Genomic DNA, 14,330 nt, shown 5'->3' on the forward strand with positions numbered 1-14,330 from the left:
TGAAATGTTTCTTTACCAGCAATGAAAAAAATAGGAACACAATAAATATAAAATAGGAGTTATGGCATGATAAGTTCTATGCAATGAAGATTTTGCATTTGGCGAAACTTTCTATTATATTACCATTTTCACACTAAATTATTTTTTTACATTTTTTTTTTTTTTTGTTAACGGCATAAAATGCGCCTTGAAATTCTGTACATAACACGATATTCACCCATTTTAACCGATAACATTCTGATTCACGGATATTTGGCAAATCCGTTGCGTTAGAGTAGGACAGCGCTACTCGCAAAACATGGGAGAAGGAAAGAGACGGAATTATCCCATTACTGCTGTACTGCAATTTAAGGTTGGAACGCTCTATAGTGTAAATTTCCAGGTTTTTAACTTAATTATAGAATGTGGCATGATGGCTGGAATTACTAAAAGCACTCATTGAAAAAGACTTTGTTTTTTTGCTAATAAGATCAATGGGGATTTTTTCTTCCAGTTCAGAGTCTTGTAAATTTTGTCATGTGCATGTGCTGGAAGAATGAGGAAATTCACATAAGCTGTTTATTACTGAGATGTTTCATCAATTATGTATTTACCAGTGAAGTTATTTGGAAAGGGTGCCAAACATTCATCCATGATATTAGCAGTTTTGAACTTTTACGAATTGTTAGAAAATCATCCAAAATATTGTCAGAGGATTGCAGATAACTGTTATTAAGGAATGTTCTGAGTTAAGCTCATAAAGTGTTCTGTTAATGAAGAGAGCGCATCTTAATCCAATTTACCAATCAAGGTGGCTACGCAGACGCTTAACCGTGAGTTTGCATTCGGAAGCTGGTGGGTTTGTATCCCACCGTTGACAGCTCTAAAGATGGTTTTTTCGTGGTTTACCATTTTCACATCTGGTAATTGTAGGGACTGTACAACCATGAGCTGAGCGCTACCCTCTCAAGCCTAGTTCTTTTCCATTCTCGCATCACTGAAAATGTTCGTGCTAGTAGTGATGGGACATTCGATTCATTTTACTGAATCGATTCATTTGATTCCGTTCACGTTACTGAATTGATACAGTGATCCGATTCACGGCTCATTGGTCACTGCTCCTACTGCATCTGTGTAGTATGTGCTGGTAAGACAGCAGCAACAGCATTCAGTGCTCGCAGCTGCCATCTGGTCTTCATACCATGAACTCCTTTCTTAGAAAAAATGCTAGTTACTCTAATACATCGAAGGTTTCCAGCAACGCAGGGTGGGAAAGGTTAGGATTAGGAAGGTAGCAGCCATGGCCTGAATTACGGTACAGTCCCAGGATTTCCTGGTGTGAAAATGGGGAAACTACGGAAAACCATCTTAACGGCTGCCAACGGTGGGATTCGAACCCACCATCCCCCGAATGCAAGCGCATAGCCACGCGATATTAACCGCACGACAACTCGCTCAGTCATTTTTGAAAATATGTATTTTTCTATCAGCTGAGGATTTTTTTAAATCGTCATATTTTGTATAGGCTATCCAAGATGTACAGTAGCCCGCTGGTTTTCTGATTCAACATACTGTTATTGCGTCCGTCCACATATGATTGAAGTCTTTTGCAACGATATGACATATGAACTGAGAGAATACTGAGCCGTTCTTCCCAATATAAAACAGGTACTTTTGAGTGGTCATGAGCATGACTCATAGTCATAGGGCAGGCTAGAGTCGAGTTTAATTGTCAAAAGTCAACTAAGTTATAATACTAAGATTCATTGAACTAATAAATAGTATAACCTAATAGCCTACCTACTTACTAGCTACTTCAGAATTATGTTGTGACTACCCTTTAAACACTGGCAATAAATCCATCTATTATTTAAACCTCCCTGTAAGAAGAGGACAGTGAATGCAAATGGGTATTATTTTCAAATGAGCTGAGCTCGAGAGTCCATTATAGCATACGATTCTTTCAGTGAGCATGGCTCACTGTACGTCTCGCTGCAGTGAGCCAATAAGGAGCCATGTGTATCTTGTGTCTCACTGAGCCGGCTCGTTCACGATTCTTTCGGTGTGCCATGGCTCACTGTATGTCTCGCTGCAGCGGAAGCTCGGCTCTCCGCGTGTCCAGTGAGCCGATAAGGAGCCGTGTGTATCATGTGTCTCACTGAGCCGTGCTCGTTCACAATTCTTTCGATGTGCCATGATTCACTGTCTCGCTGCAACGGAAGCTCGGCTCTCCACGTGTCCAGTGAACCGATAAGGAGCCGTGTGTATCATGTGTCTCACTGAGCCGCGCTCATTCACAATTCTTTCGATGGGCCATGATTCACTGTCTCGCTGCAGCGGAAGCTCGGCTCCCCGTCAACGTCCAGTGGGTGCGCCACTCAGCACTGTCCGCTGGAAGTAAGCTGAATCGTGTGCCGTGAGCTCGCCGTTCCTGTGAATCGATCCACTCGTACACTTGAATGAATCGATACACTGCTTCGAATCATGCATTCAGTAGCCAACACTAAGTGCTACGTGTGTAAATCACTAGCAAAAAAAAATTAAATATTAATGCAAGTATTCCCAGGATTTCTGACCAGATGAATGAACTGTACATGTGGCAGTTTTATTTGAACACAACCCATTAAGGCCCAATGTTGCGTTAACGCAACATTTTATTTTTGTCTTTGTCCCGACTTAAGGTTGCAGTGCATTTTAATTTTAAGCGTTGATATATTGAAGGAACATTCTAGAAATATTGTTGGTCCAGTTGTCCATGCTAAATACATGTACTGGCATTTTTTCCTGAGTTTTTTAAGATTGAAAAAATCACAACATGTAACCAGGTGAAGTTGAATATTTTTTTCAGAAATAGAATAGATATTTTGTGTCTGTTTTTATATATTCAAATCTTATAAGCATACTTATAAGACAATAGGTCTTTTTCACACATTGAATCTATCAGATGAAGCCTCTTTTTGAAATTTACAATAATGTTGCATTTATGCAACTCTGTTCCTTCCTTCATTGTTGAAGAGTGTATTTGTAATGCAGCGAGGAAGCATGAAACTGTAATTGTGTGCTGATAAAGAAACAATATCGCAAGAAAGGTACCGTATGGTAAACTGTATTAAAAATGAATTTCTTTATAAATAGGACTTTTTTGTTTGCTGTGGAAATAATTCTATCTAACATATCCATGTAACATCTTTCGTATTTATAATAGGATTTCATTGTTTTCTGACATGTATCACATTAACCAGAAAACACTAACTGGGGCAGAACTCGTAGCTATCTTAGAAGAAGAAGAAGATGATTAAGTGAATGCAGATAACATTGATGCTCTCTATATTTCACCTGATGTCAATGAAGTAACGGATGAAGAAGACTTTGTCTTGTGGAAGAGGAACAAGTACGTGACATGGCTGGTACCTTTGAAATACATGTAAGTACTGAACAAGAACCGGAGTATGAACCTGGAGGGTCAGCTGTAAAGAAACCTAAAAAGCAAGCAGAAAGGAAGAAGGACCAGCTCCCAAACTGGAGAAAAGTTGCTCCTGTCCATACTTCTTCATCAACATCAGAAGAATAGGCTAAAATTGAAGAAATAAATATCAATGTAGGTGGTAAGTCACCTTATGAAGTATTTTCACTGTACTTCGATTCACAAGTTCTGCAAATGACGAAGCAACTACTATAGCGTTGTTACTGACTGCGTCAAAATCTCTGCACCATACTGCTTCATACTGGAGCAAGTTCAACATTTGAGGAGAACAATCATCTGCACGACAATGGCATTGCCAATTACAGGATTCGAGTTAGGGTAAAAAAAGTGGTGATGGCCTCTGTTTATTTGTTTGGTTGACAGTGTCATCGTAAATTCTTGGAAATACATAGACTAGTAAACGATGAAAAAATTTCTCGGCTGCAATTTAGAATATATATAGCTCTGGCCCTGATGAAATCTGAAGGTGATGACACTAAAGATGATGATGTATGTGGTGATGATGGGGAAGGCAATAAAGAAACTGGCATAGATGGGAGAGACAGTTCTAATTATGGATGACTGTCAAAGGCAGCTTTAACCACGGAAGTGTGTTGTGATCAAATGGAACATTTCATAATCCAAGAGGAAAACAATGTTAGAAGAAGATGCTGACTGTGCAAGAGCACAACAATTTACAAGTGTCAAAAATGCAATATTCATCTTCATTCAAAGCGTTTCCAACAATTTAACTCTCGCTAAATGAAGATGCCTACTAGGCCCAAAGTTGCGTAAACGCAACATTATGCTGAACCTAAACTATTTATAAATACTTTTTGTTCCTACATTTTCTGGTCTTTCTGAATTTTAAGAGAAATACACAATAATATTCCAAAAAACTATGTTTTTTTCAGTGCTTGGTCCTTAATGGATTAATGATACTGTTTTATCCTATTAAAAGCAGCTGATTGGAAAGCATGCAGTAATCATTGCTTGTCATATTAGGAGTACTTGAATGCCTACAATGTATCTGGTAGTGGTGAAAGAATCTTGTGGAAGGAACACAGGAACATTCTTGTTTCCTTTGAACTTCCAAGAAGTGCCTGGTTACTGATTTCTTCAGAATATTTATGTAAGAATGATAGTACATTCCTTGGATATTATATGTTAAAGAAAAAGGTAAAAAAAATTATCTCCAGACAAACTAAGTGATGCATGACAGGTTAAGTATTCATATTGTCAATGAATATTGAATTTTCACAAACACATTGTAATTGAAATAAACTTTCAACCTATTAGGTCTGTTAAGTCATCATCATCATCGGTTTGCCCTTCCAGTACAGAACAAAAATGGAATGGCAACCAGACACCAGTGGGATCCGAAGCCACAACCTTCCAATTTTGCATCGGTTGCTCTACCATTAAGCTATGGTGGCCTAGGTCATATTTGTTCTGTTGGAAAGGATCTAGAGTAAGCTACAGATATGGCACTACTGTCATTACACTGTAGATTGCATGCAAGTCATCCGTTGTGAGCCAAGTCACCTTAGCTCAATGGTTGAGCAACCGACGTGAAATGGAGAGGTTTTGGATTCGGATCCCAATGGTGTCTAGTTGGCCATTTTTGCTCTGTACTTAACATCTCTTCAACACGTACTGTATGTACTGAACATGACCTAGTAGGTTGACAATGTATAGGCTGCTTTTCTTCATGACAGTAGCAGTTTTGAACCCATTTGTTGTAAACCATTGGTTACAGCAGGTGGGGCGCCAAATGATAGACTTTCCTCTTGAGGCCCAGAGAAATGTTTTAAGTCTCGGAGGATAATATACCTAGGTTTGCCAAAGGCCGCCCAACTCAAGCCTATTATTTTGGTGTCCCGTCCAAGTTTAATGTTGTGCCTCAATTATACGTACTCATCAACTTTGTCAATGATGTTATTGCCGATCGTAACCAGAATGTTGTTCTGGGTTATAATTTTAGTTGTCTGTAGGTTCATTTTCTGTCTTACAGCTTGGGAGCCTTTTTGAAGTTCTTGCAGCATTGTTTCAAGTTTACCAGCTTCACTACATAAGAGGGAATCATCATCATCATCAGCAAAGCAAAGCTGGAACATGCAAAAAATATTATTAAACAGGCATAATATAAACCACTATAAATTGGTTATTGAATTTTCTAGCGTCGACTACATCAGTTATTGTCATTGTCATTGTCCTATCATTGTAATTGAAAATGTCACATAGTAGCATTGGTGAAATGTTTGGCAGTGTAGTACTAGTAAATAAAGTGACACTGGCCACATAAGCCTAGGAATGAAGAAAGTTACTGAATTGATGCCAGTAAATTCTAAATAGAATTGCTCTTACATGCTCTTAAAAGTTTTCCAATCCGTGTACCAAAACACAAAACAAATTTATCTGCTAACTTGCATTTGTTTTGAGGAGTAAAATTTGCAGTTATGAAAAGCTCTGTCATCTATCATATATTTTTATTATGATTTGTATATCTTAGTGATAGACCCTAGATCTTCCTTTCTTTATTATTATTGTTACATGTTCCATGTCATTACAGCTGTCATCATCTAATCCCTTACATTTCCTAAATTTCATTGAGACTTCTCATGATTTAATTTTAACCAACTTGGTTATAATTTTCTGTTTATAGAAGTACAGGCAAGGAATAGACGGCATATTTGTGCAGTATACAGTTCAAAGAAGGGAGGTTTTGAAGTAATTCATGGCCTTCTTGATAGAACCATGCAGATTCTAGAAGTTCCAAGAACCTTTACAGAGGAGAAGAAAGGATACTGGCTTCGAGCTGCTGAAGGTAAGACCTCTTTGTTCTTCATATATGAAAGTTGTTCATAAAACAAAGGGAAAAATTTCCTTGTCCTATCCTCATCATTAGGACAGATCATTATTACTTGTGATATATTTATCAAAAAGACACAACAGTTATCAAATTTTCAGGAGCTCATCTAGATGTTTTAACCATTTTACCCCAATTTTACGAATGAAGAAACAAACATGCAGTACTAATTATTTGAAAGTGTTTTTAATAAGAACAGAGGCCTACTTGGAGAACTATACAAATCAATAAAAATCTTTTTTCTTCCTATTCTGTCCAATGTGGAAGGCTGAGAGTAGTCAATCTGGGTATGGTACAGCTGGAACCACAAAAAATGATCGCTAATGAAAAGCAATAGACACTAGTTAGGAGCCAGTTTTGGTATTTTCGAATATGTTGTTGGTATGAGAAATGATCTTAGGGCAGCATTTAGCAATCTCATATTCTTATTCTTGACATAAAACTTATAATGCTATATTCTAATAATAATATGGAATTAAAAATGTATTAGTTTGATACATTGGTAATTAATTGTATATATGAGACAAAAACTGCAGGGGTGCAGGGGACCTCATTATGATCTTCAAGTCACAGAAATGCACTGAACTGCTCATGCTTTTAGTAACACTTCTATATGATAGCATTGCAGATTGTTCAGACATTTGCTTACAACTTGCATGATATCATACAGTAGGGCATTAAAATTATGTTTCTTTGCAGACCCATGGATAGTAGGAACCATGCATGCATACATACATACATACATACATACATACATACATACATACATACATACATACATACATACATACATACATACATACATAATCATTATAGACCTTTATGCCTTACAGCATTCAGTCTGCAAGCCTCTGTAAATTTACTAAACGATACCTCTACTTCTCTTACACTCCATAACAGAGTCCATTATTCTCCTAGGTAACCTATCCTCCTCCATTTGCCGCACATGACCCCACCACCGAAACCGGTTTATGCGCACAGCTTCATCCATCGAGTTTATTACTAACTTAGTTTTTATCTCCTCATTCTGAGTATCCTCCTGCAATTGTTCCCATCTGTTTGAACCGGCAATCATTCTTGCTACTTTCATGTCTGTTACTTTTAACTTATGAATAAGATATCCTGAGTCCATCCATCGCTCCCGTAAAGCAAAATTGGTCTGAAAACATACTGTACCAGGAAAAGTTGTGGGCAAAGGGCATAAGTAGGACCTCAGGGAGTGGAACTGGGTTTTGGAGCCGATACAGAGAAGGATAGTCTCGCAGAGCGAATAATAGATGGTAAATAATTTTTTTTCTTAAAACGATTTATTAATTTTTCACCGTGCGGTATGATTATTGACTCAAATTTTGCATAGAAATTAAATGTCGAAAATAATCTCCTTAAAAAAAATGGCATAAATATCATTGGTTTCAAAGTCTTTCATATGTGGGAATTTCCACCTAAAGTCTTTTTAAACCTAAGCACACATTTATAATGAGAAATTATCAAAGTTTTCAGTTCTCAGTTCGTCAGTCTCGATATATAGCACACTTGAAAGCCTACAGTCTTTCTACTGAAATTAAATTTATCACTTTTGAGAAATTATGAAAATTGTTCACACGCGACACTGAAGTTTCACTGTTCAAAATAAATGAAAAGGTTTAGTCAGTTTGTTACTCACTTATGACAAGAACTGTTGCTACCAAATGTCGAAAGATGGACGTCTGGAATGTTCCATGTAGAATCAGGATTGGCGATGTTGACGTTCCCAATGAGGTGATGACGGCTGGAACTGGATCACGTTGAGTTGTAGCTTGTTCGGGTGATTTTCGCACACGAAAATGGCGTATGAAGAATCACAGTTCTTTCTGTACGAAATGCTATTTACAGTCGTTATTGAAACGTTCATAATCACACAGTTCACAAAAAAAAAAAAAAAAAGTAAGTCGATAAGCACAGTCTTTGAACACAGTCTGAAGTTGCTAGGGATTATTTTCTGCTAATCCTGTTACTATAATGTTATATTAACACAGAAAAGTTCTCACTTTTTCACTCAAATTACTACTGTGAGTCTTATGTTGGTGTGACGTGAATATGAGTTCTGGTAATTCTAAGTATTAGGCTCAGTAAAAGTTCAATGTTACTTGAAGTTACCTAAGTCCACACGTAATGAAATAGTTAATATTTGTACTCCAATAAGTTCACTCGCGTTACAGTCTTAAATGTCTTTAGGATTATATTGTAATCGCAACGCGGTATACTAACTGCAGTGCGACGTCCTTTAATAATTCTATCGGTGATAGAATTTCGCGTTCCGGAGATACGACGGAAAGTACTTCTACCGTGACTGCGCGAACATACTGTACGCGGGCCGGTCTCTTCGCTATCTCACTCACACAGCTGTTTGCTTGTCCTTGTACTAGTTTGCGGGCTGTCTGGCCTTGACATATATAGATACCAGCGCAGGGAGGGGTGGCGGCTCTCTCGGCCATGTGATCGTGATTACGTAATTTCGTTGAGACTTTAAATTATTATAACTCAACAACCGTTTGATGAATTAATTTGAAATTTACAGGGATTAACTTTTATGATGTTTGCTCTAATTCAGCGTTTGTCCCGTTGAAATTGGTTAAGGCGTTAAAAAGCTGTTAAAAGAAAATTTCTTTCGAGAAATATCTCTAGGGGAGGTGAGCTTCAAGCGACAGGTGACGTCACTTGACTCCGCCTAGCGCACTCGTAGGGTCTGGCACACACTGGAACATTCTTTACATGGATGTTCGTACGTCGGTCGGATCTTTAATGCTGGAAATAACATTTCTTTCAATTAACATGGACCAGGACCTAGGCCTTCCTGGTACATCTTCCCCTTGGTTGGACGAAAAGAAAATACGCAGGATTTTCTTTTCCAGGCTTTACTCTTCCTGTGGTACATATTGTCATTTTATGAATTAGCTGAGTTATAAATACAGGCTTACGTACTATGGCCAATGGATTCAAGTACTTAGTTACGCAAGGCGAAATTATCCCATCATCTGTCATTTTATGAATTAAGTTACGAACTTCTTCTCGATATTTCTCGGGTACGTGATATGGTTTCTTCTGATAAGGAGACAAGTCATTTACATCAAGATGATATTCGTAGTCAGCTATCTCTCCAGGCTTGTCATCGAATACACATGCAAATTTCTGTAGAACGTCATTTTTAGCCTCCTCCAATTTTAATTTAATTTCTGGGTCTTCAACCACACTGGCTATTGACATTATATAATCCGGACCTATAATGGAGTTCTCATTGAATAGGGACTCTGCGTCGTCCTCACTTTGGTCACCCTTTCTACTTTCTGCTACGGCTGGCGCAACCTCGCTTACAGCGGGCTTAATAATGTCACCACCGGCTTCTTCAAAACGGGCTCCCTTCTCTTGAACTTCCAGGTCACCTCGTCCTACCAGCTGTAGTTCTACGGAATTATTCTGTAATTTTACGAGGTTGGCATCATAGTCAATGGTTCCTTTGTATTTGATCATAAAATCTGATCCAAGTATTAAGTTGAAGTTAAGACGTGATACTACCAAAAATATGTGTTCGAACATCTGACTGTTAATTTCAAACTCTAAAAATGCCTGGGATTTGCATTTAATAATCTTATCAGGAACTATCCCTCTTACTTTAATCTGAGCTGCAGGTAATAACAAAACATTGTTCTGATCTTTCAGCGAGTCTACAAGCTTATCAGAAATTAAAGAAGCTTGCGCTCCAGAATCGATGAGCGTAATCACCTGTAGGTTGCCTGTGCGTACTGTTATGACAGGTAATGAACGTGTAATAATTGGCCTTAGTATTTGTGCGTCTTCGAATAGTAATTCGGAATCGTCAATATGCCAGTAATTGATAACAGCAGTACAATAATTTGACGTTTCGACCTCATCGTGTTCGGTAGTCAATCTCCCTATTGCGAGATCGGCGTTTTTTTTTTTTATAGCGCCTGTTGGGTCAGGATCAGGTGATCTTTGTTCTCTTGGTCTGAATTGACGTTGATATTCCAGGGATGTCGCTCCAGGTTCATCAGGATTACGGTTTCTCTCCCTGATGTATTCCCGTGTGTCCTTCCATCTACTTTCGAGTTCTCGCCGTCTGGCCTCACGATTTCCTTCAGGAGTGCTTTCGCGCTGTCTCCATGAATTCCTAGGTTGGTAAGGGTGTCTATCCTGATTCCTCTGACGTCTAAAATTCCGGAATCTGGTTGGGTTAGTAGGGCTTAATCTGCCTTCTTCACGTATCCTGGGTTCCTCTCTCTCCGGAGGTTTTATTTCCGCAGAATTCGTATTTATTTCTCGACTCCTGTTAGTTTTCGGACTAGATTGGGTATTAGCCGTATCTAATCTACGCAAAGTAGCGTCAAAATGCTCCAATGTTTTAATGTTGGCAGCGACTAGTATCTCTTGAACATGAGGCGGATATTGAAGTGTCAGGATCTGAATAAGTTCAATATCTGGCAAAGGTGGATCTAAAAACTGGAGTTTCTTTAATTGCATTAGACAGTAATCTGAATATCGGGAAGTATTGACTGAAGTATTGTATTTGCTAGAGTAGAGTTGCATCTTGACAAGGTGCTGTCTTTCTGAATCCCAAAAGCGTTTAAGAAGTGCCTGTTTAAAGTCATCATAGTTTTTAAAATTGCTCTTAAAAGCTATGAACCATGATAAGGCTCGTCCTTCTAGAAGTTTGGATACTACTCTAAGTTTCCTATCGTCCTCTACCCTATTCTCTTCCAGGTAATCGTCGACATTTAACAAAAATTCTCGAGCAGTGTACTCATCACGTCCTGAAAATTTGACTGGTTTGTCATCTGGTACTTTAACCCATTTATGCCCAGTGTTGCGTTTTCGCAACATTTGTCTTCAGTCCGTTTAACAGCATGTAGCTAGTATTATAATAAAGAACAACAGGATCTGTCAGTTCCAACTACAATTTGAATGTCGAACCAACATCGCAGGCAGTGAATTGAGAATCCAGTGTAACAATCGAAGTGGCAGTGGACTGTTGTAAACTTGTGTCTATGGAAATGGAAGGTAATAAGCGCGCGCTGTTACAAAAACGGTAAGTTATCACCTTATAAATGCACGTAATTCGTTGAAATTCATAAATATTGAATAAAAAACTTAAGTTAACAAGTATACAGCTTGTGAGATTTGTATTTATATTCTTCTGCTCACAAATTGGCTTAAAACACGAGCGTTGCGTTTTCGCAACACTGGGCAGATGCGATACCTATTCAAAACTACAGTATATATTTATTTTATTTTACAGAAACTTGAGTGTCCATGAAATTCTCTCCCTATTGGAAGAAAATGAAGATGTTGACAAGGCTCATAGCATTGATATGTTCATTGCTCCACCTGATGTAAATGAAGATACCGATGAAGATAGTGGTGACGAAGACTTTGGTGGGACATGCGATAATCTTACTGGAAGACAGCTAGCTGCAGAGACCGAAACTGTTCTTAGAGGTGCAGATGAGGCCGTTGTTATAGGTGATGAGTGCAAGGAGAGTGTGCTCAATTTGTCGTACAGTTATTCTAGTGCCGCGAGCGGGAAGGTAAACAATGGCAGGGAAATTCCTACAATGCATGCTTCTGCTAATTCTTCCCTCACCTTGGTCACGAAAACGCAAAGAAAAAAGACAGTTGAGACTACGAGAAATTGTCGAAAATGGCAGAACGAGGACTTGCCACATCAGAATTGCATAAGAAATAAAGTTCTACAAAATGAACCGTTAATTTATAGACCCCAGTTTATTGATCAGCCATATACTCCACTCCAAATGTTCCAGTTGTTTTTTACAGACGAACTTCTTGACATTATTGTAAAGGAAAGTGTGAAGTATGCTGTTCAGAAGGGAAAGACAAACTTTCAGCTTTCCATTGAGGAACTCAAAGTGTGTTTTGGTATATTAATTCTGAGTGGTTATATACCTGTACCTCGAAGGAGGATGTATTGGGATGAACGGCCAGACACAAGAAACGAGGCTGTGATTAATTCTATGAGGCGAAATCGTTTTGAGGAGGTTATGCGTTATCTCCATTTGAATGATAATACGTCTCTAGACCCGAGCGATAAAATATCAAAACTCAGGCCATACCTAGATTCACTTCGAAACTCGTTTCTAGAGTACACCATTTGGCAAAATCAATCTAGCTGTGATGAAGCCATGATTCCCTATTACGGGCGCCACGGTTTGAAGCAGCATATAAAAGGCAAACCCATCCGCTTTGGGTATAAAGTTTGGTGCCTCAACCAACCCCTGGGATATCTGATTGATTTTGATATATACCAAGGAGCAAAAGGGCCTGAAAACTGTTACAAGGAAAAGTTCGGTTTAGGTGGTAGTGTACTTCTAAAATTCACCGAAAGTCTTCCAAGGGACATAACCGGGAATGTACTTCCACATCATATGTTTGCTGACAATTACTTCATCAGCCTAAAAGTAGTTGAAGAATTCACGAAACTTGGCATTGGTATCACAGGAACTATTAGAAGTAACAGAACTGACAAGTGTCCTCTGAAAGATATCTCAGTTATCAAGAAAGAAGAACGGGGAACGTTTGACATGAGATGTGACAGCAAGAAACTACTTGTGTGCAGATGGAATGACAATTCTGTTGTAACTCTGGTATCAAACTGTGATGGTGTTTACCCAGTAGGAACAGCAATCAGATATTCCTTCAGTGAAAAGAAGAAAATCTCTATTCCTCAGCCTTTACTAATAAAACCATACAACGAGAACATGGGTGGAACTGACAGAATGGACCAAAACGTTAGTACTTACAGAGTAAACATACGCTCAAAGAAGTGGTGGTGGCCCATATTTCTTTGGGGTATTGATGTCTCAATTCAGAATGCCTGGATTTTGCACAGGATTTCGACGAAATCTACTGGAGTTAGTTCTATGGATCTCCTAGAATTTCGACGTTGCATAGCATTAACATTACTACACACGCATGGAACGCCCAGAGTGAGACATGGTCCAGTTGCTACTCCTACCGGTGCTAGAGTGTCGACTGAGCTTCGTTTCGATAACGTCGGACACTTACCTGAAACTCAGTGCAAGAGAACGCGATGTGCCTTTTGCAAGTCAACTACTAACAATCGATGTGTGAAATGCAGAGTAGCTCTTCACAATAAATGTTTCAGAGAATTTCACTTCCGGAAGGGACAGTAAAAACTGACACTTCCTTCCATCAAATTTTCGGTATTGTTCCTATTTATTCGTGAATATACATGTTCATTGTTTGGGGAAAATCTTCACACAGACATTTTTTTATCAATTATACCGAAAATGTCAGTTTTACTAATAGTAGATTGCATCTAAACGGTAAATATCATATTCTATACATGGACTTCATTGAGGTTCTGGATCTGCCCAGTGTTGCGTTTTCGCAACATGTAATTTTGAACACATAGGGCTTTATTACTGTGTAATTTTGAGTTATTTATGTTTATTCTTAACCAAGTAGTCAAATTTGTAAAAATTATCAAAATAGTAAATAAAAAAAGTTCTGGGCACAAATGGGTTCGACGAACCAGGAATTGTGACGTCAGTTGTATGTTCTTTAAGTTTAATTTGATTCATTTCTTCGGACAAATTTTTAATTTTAGAATTAATTGAGGTGTCTAAACTTTTTATTTCATTTCTCAAGTCAGTTTTAATGACTTGTACGTCTTTACAGAAAGCAGCTATCTGGGTATGCGTGCTATCTAGCTGTCCTGTAATACGCTTGTCGAGTTCTCCTTGCGTGCTCTTAATTAATCCTATCTCGCTTCGTAATTTACCCACGTCGCTCTTTAATGCATCTCGCAAGGTTTCCTGCACCTGAGCTAACTTTGCTTGAGTTTGTGAGATGTTACCATGGGATTCTTGAAATTCAGTCCGTAAATCTTTAAGTTCAGTGGAAAATGCTTGAACGGAAGGAAGAACATTTCTAAGATCTTTGTCTAAAGACTTGACGACCTCTGTCTTTATTTCTTCCTTAATAGAC

The 14,330-nt window shown here is 38.4% G+C and overlaps 1 protein-coding gene across 3 annotated transcripts in view; it reads left to right on the top strand.

Annotated features, from left to right (window-relative positions):
- The window catches only part of beta-PheRS (phenylalanine--tRNA ligase beta subunit), a 156,364-nt gene that overhangs the window by 116,654 nt on the left and 25,380 nt on the right, over positions 1-14,330 (top strand). For all 3 annotated transcript variants that reach the window (XM_067147399.2, XM_067147401.2, XM_067147400.2), the window contains one exon: positions 6,108-6,269. In XM_067147399.2, coding sequence (XP_067003500.2) covers positions 6,108-6,269 — 162 coding nt within the window. The remainder of the gene's footprint in view (positions 1-6,107; positions 6,270-14,330) is intronic.

This window comes from Anabrus simplex, chromosome 5 (genome assembly GCF_040414725.1).
Source record: "Anabrus simplex isolate iqAnaSimp1 chromosome 5, ASM4041472v1, whole genome shotgun sequence".
Taxonomy (NCBI): Eukaryota; Metazoa; Arthropoda; class Insecta; order Orthoptera; family Tettigoniidae; genus Anabrus; species Anabrus simplex.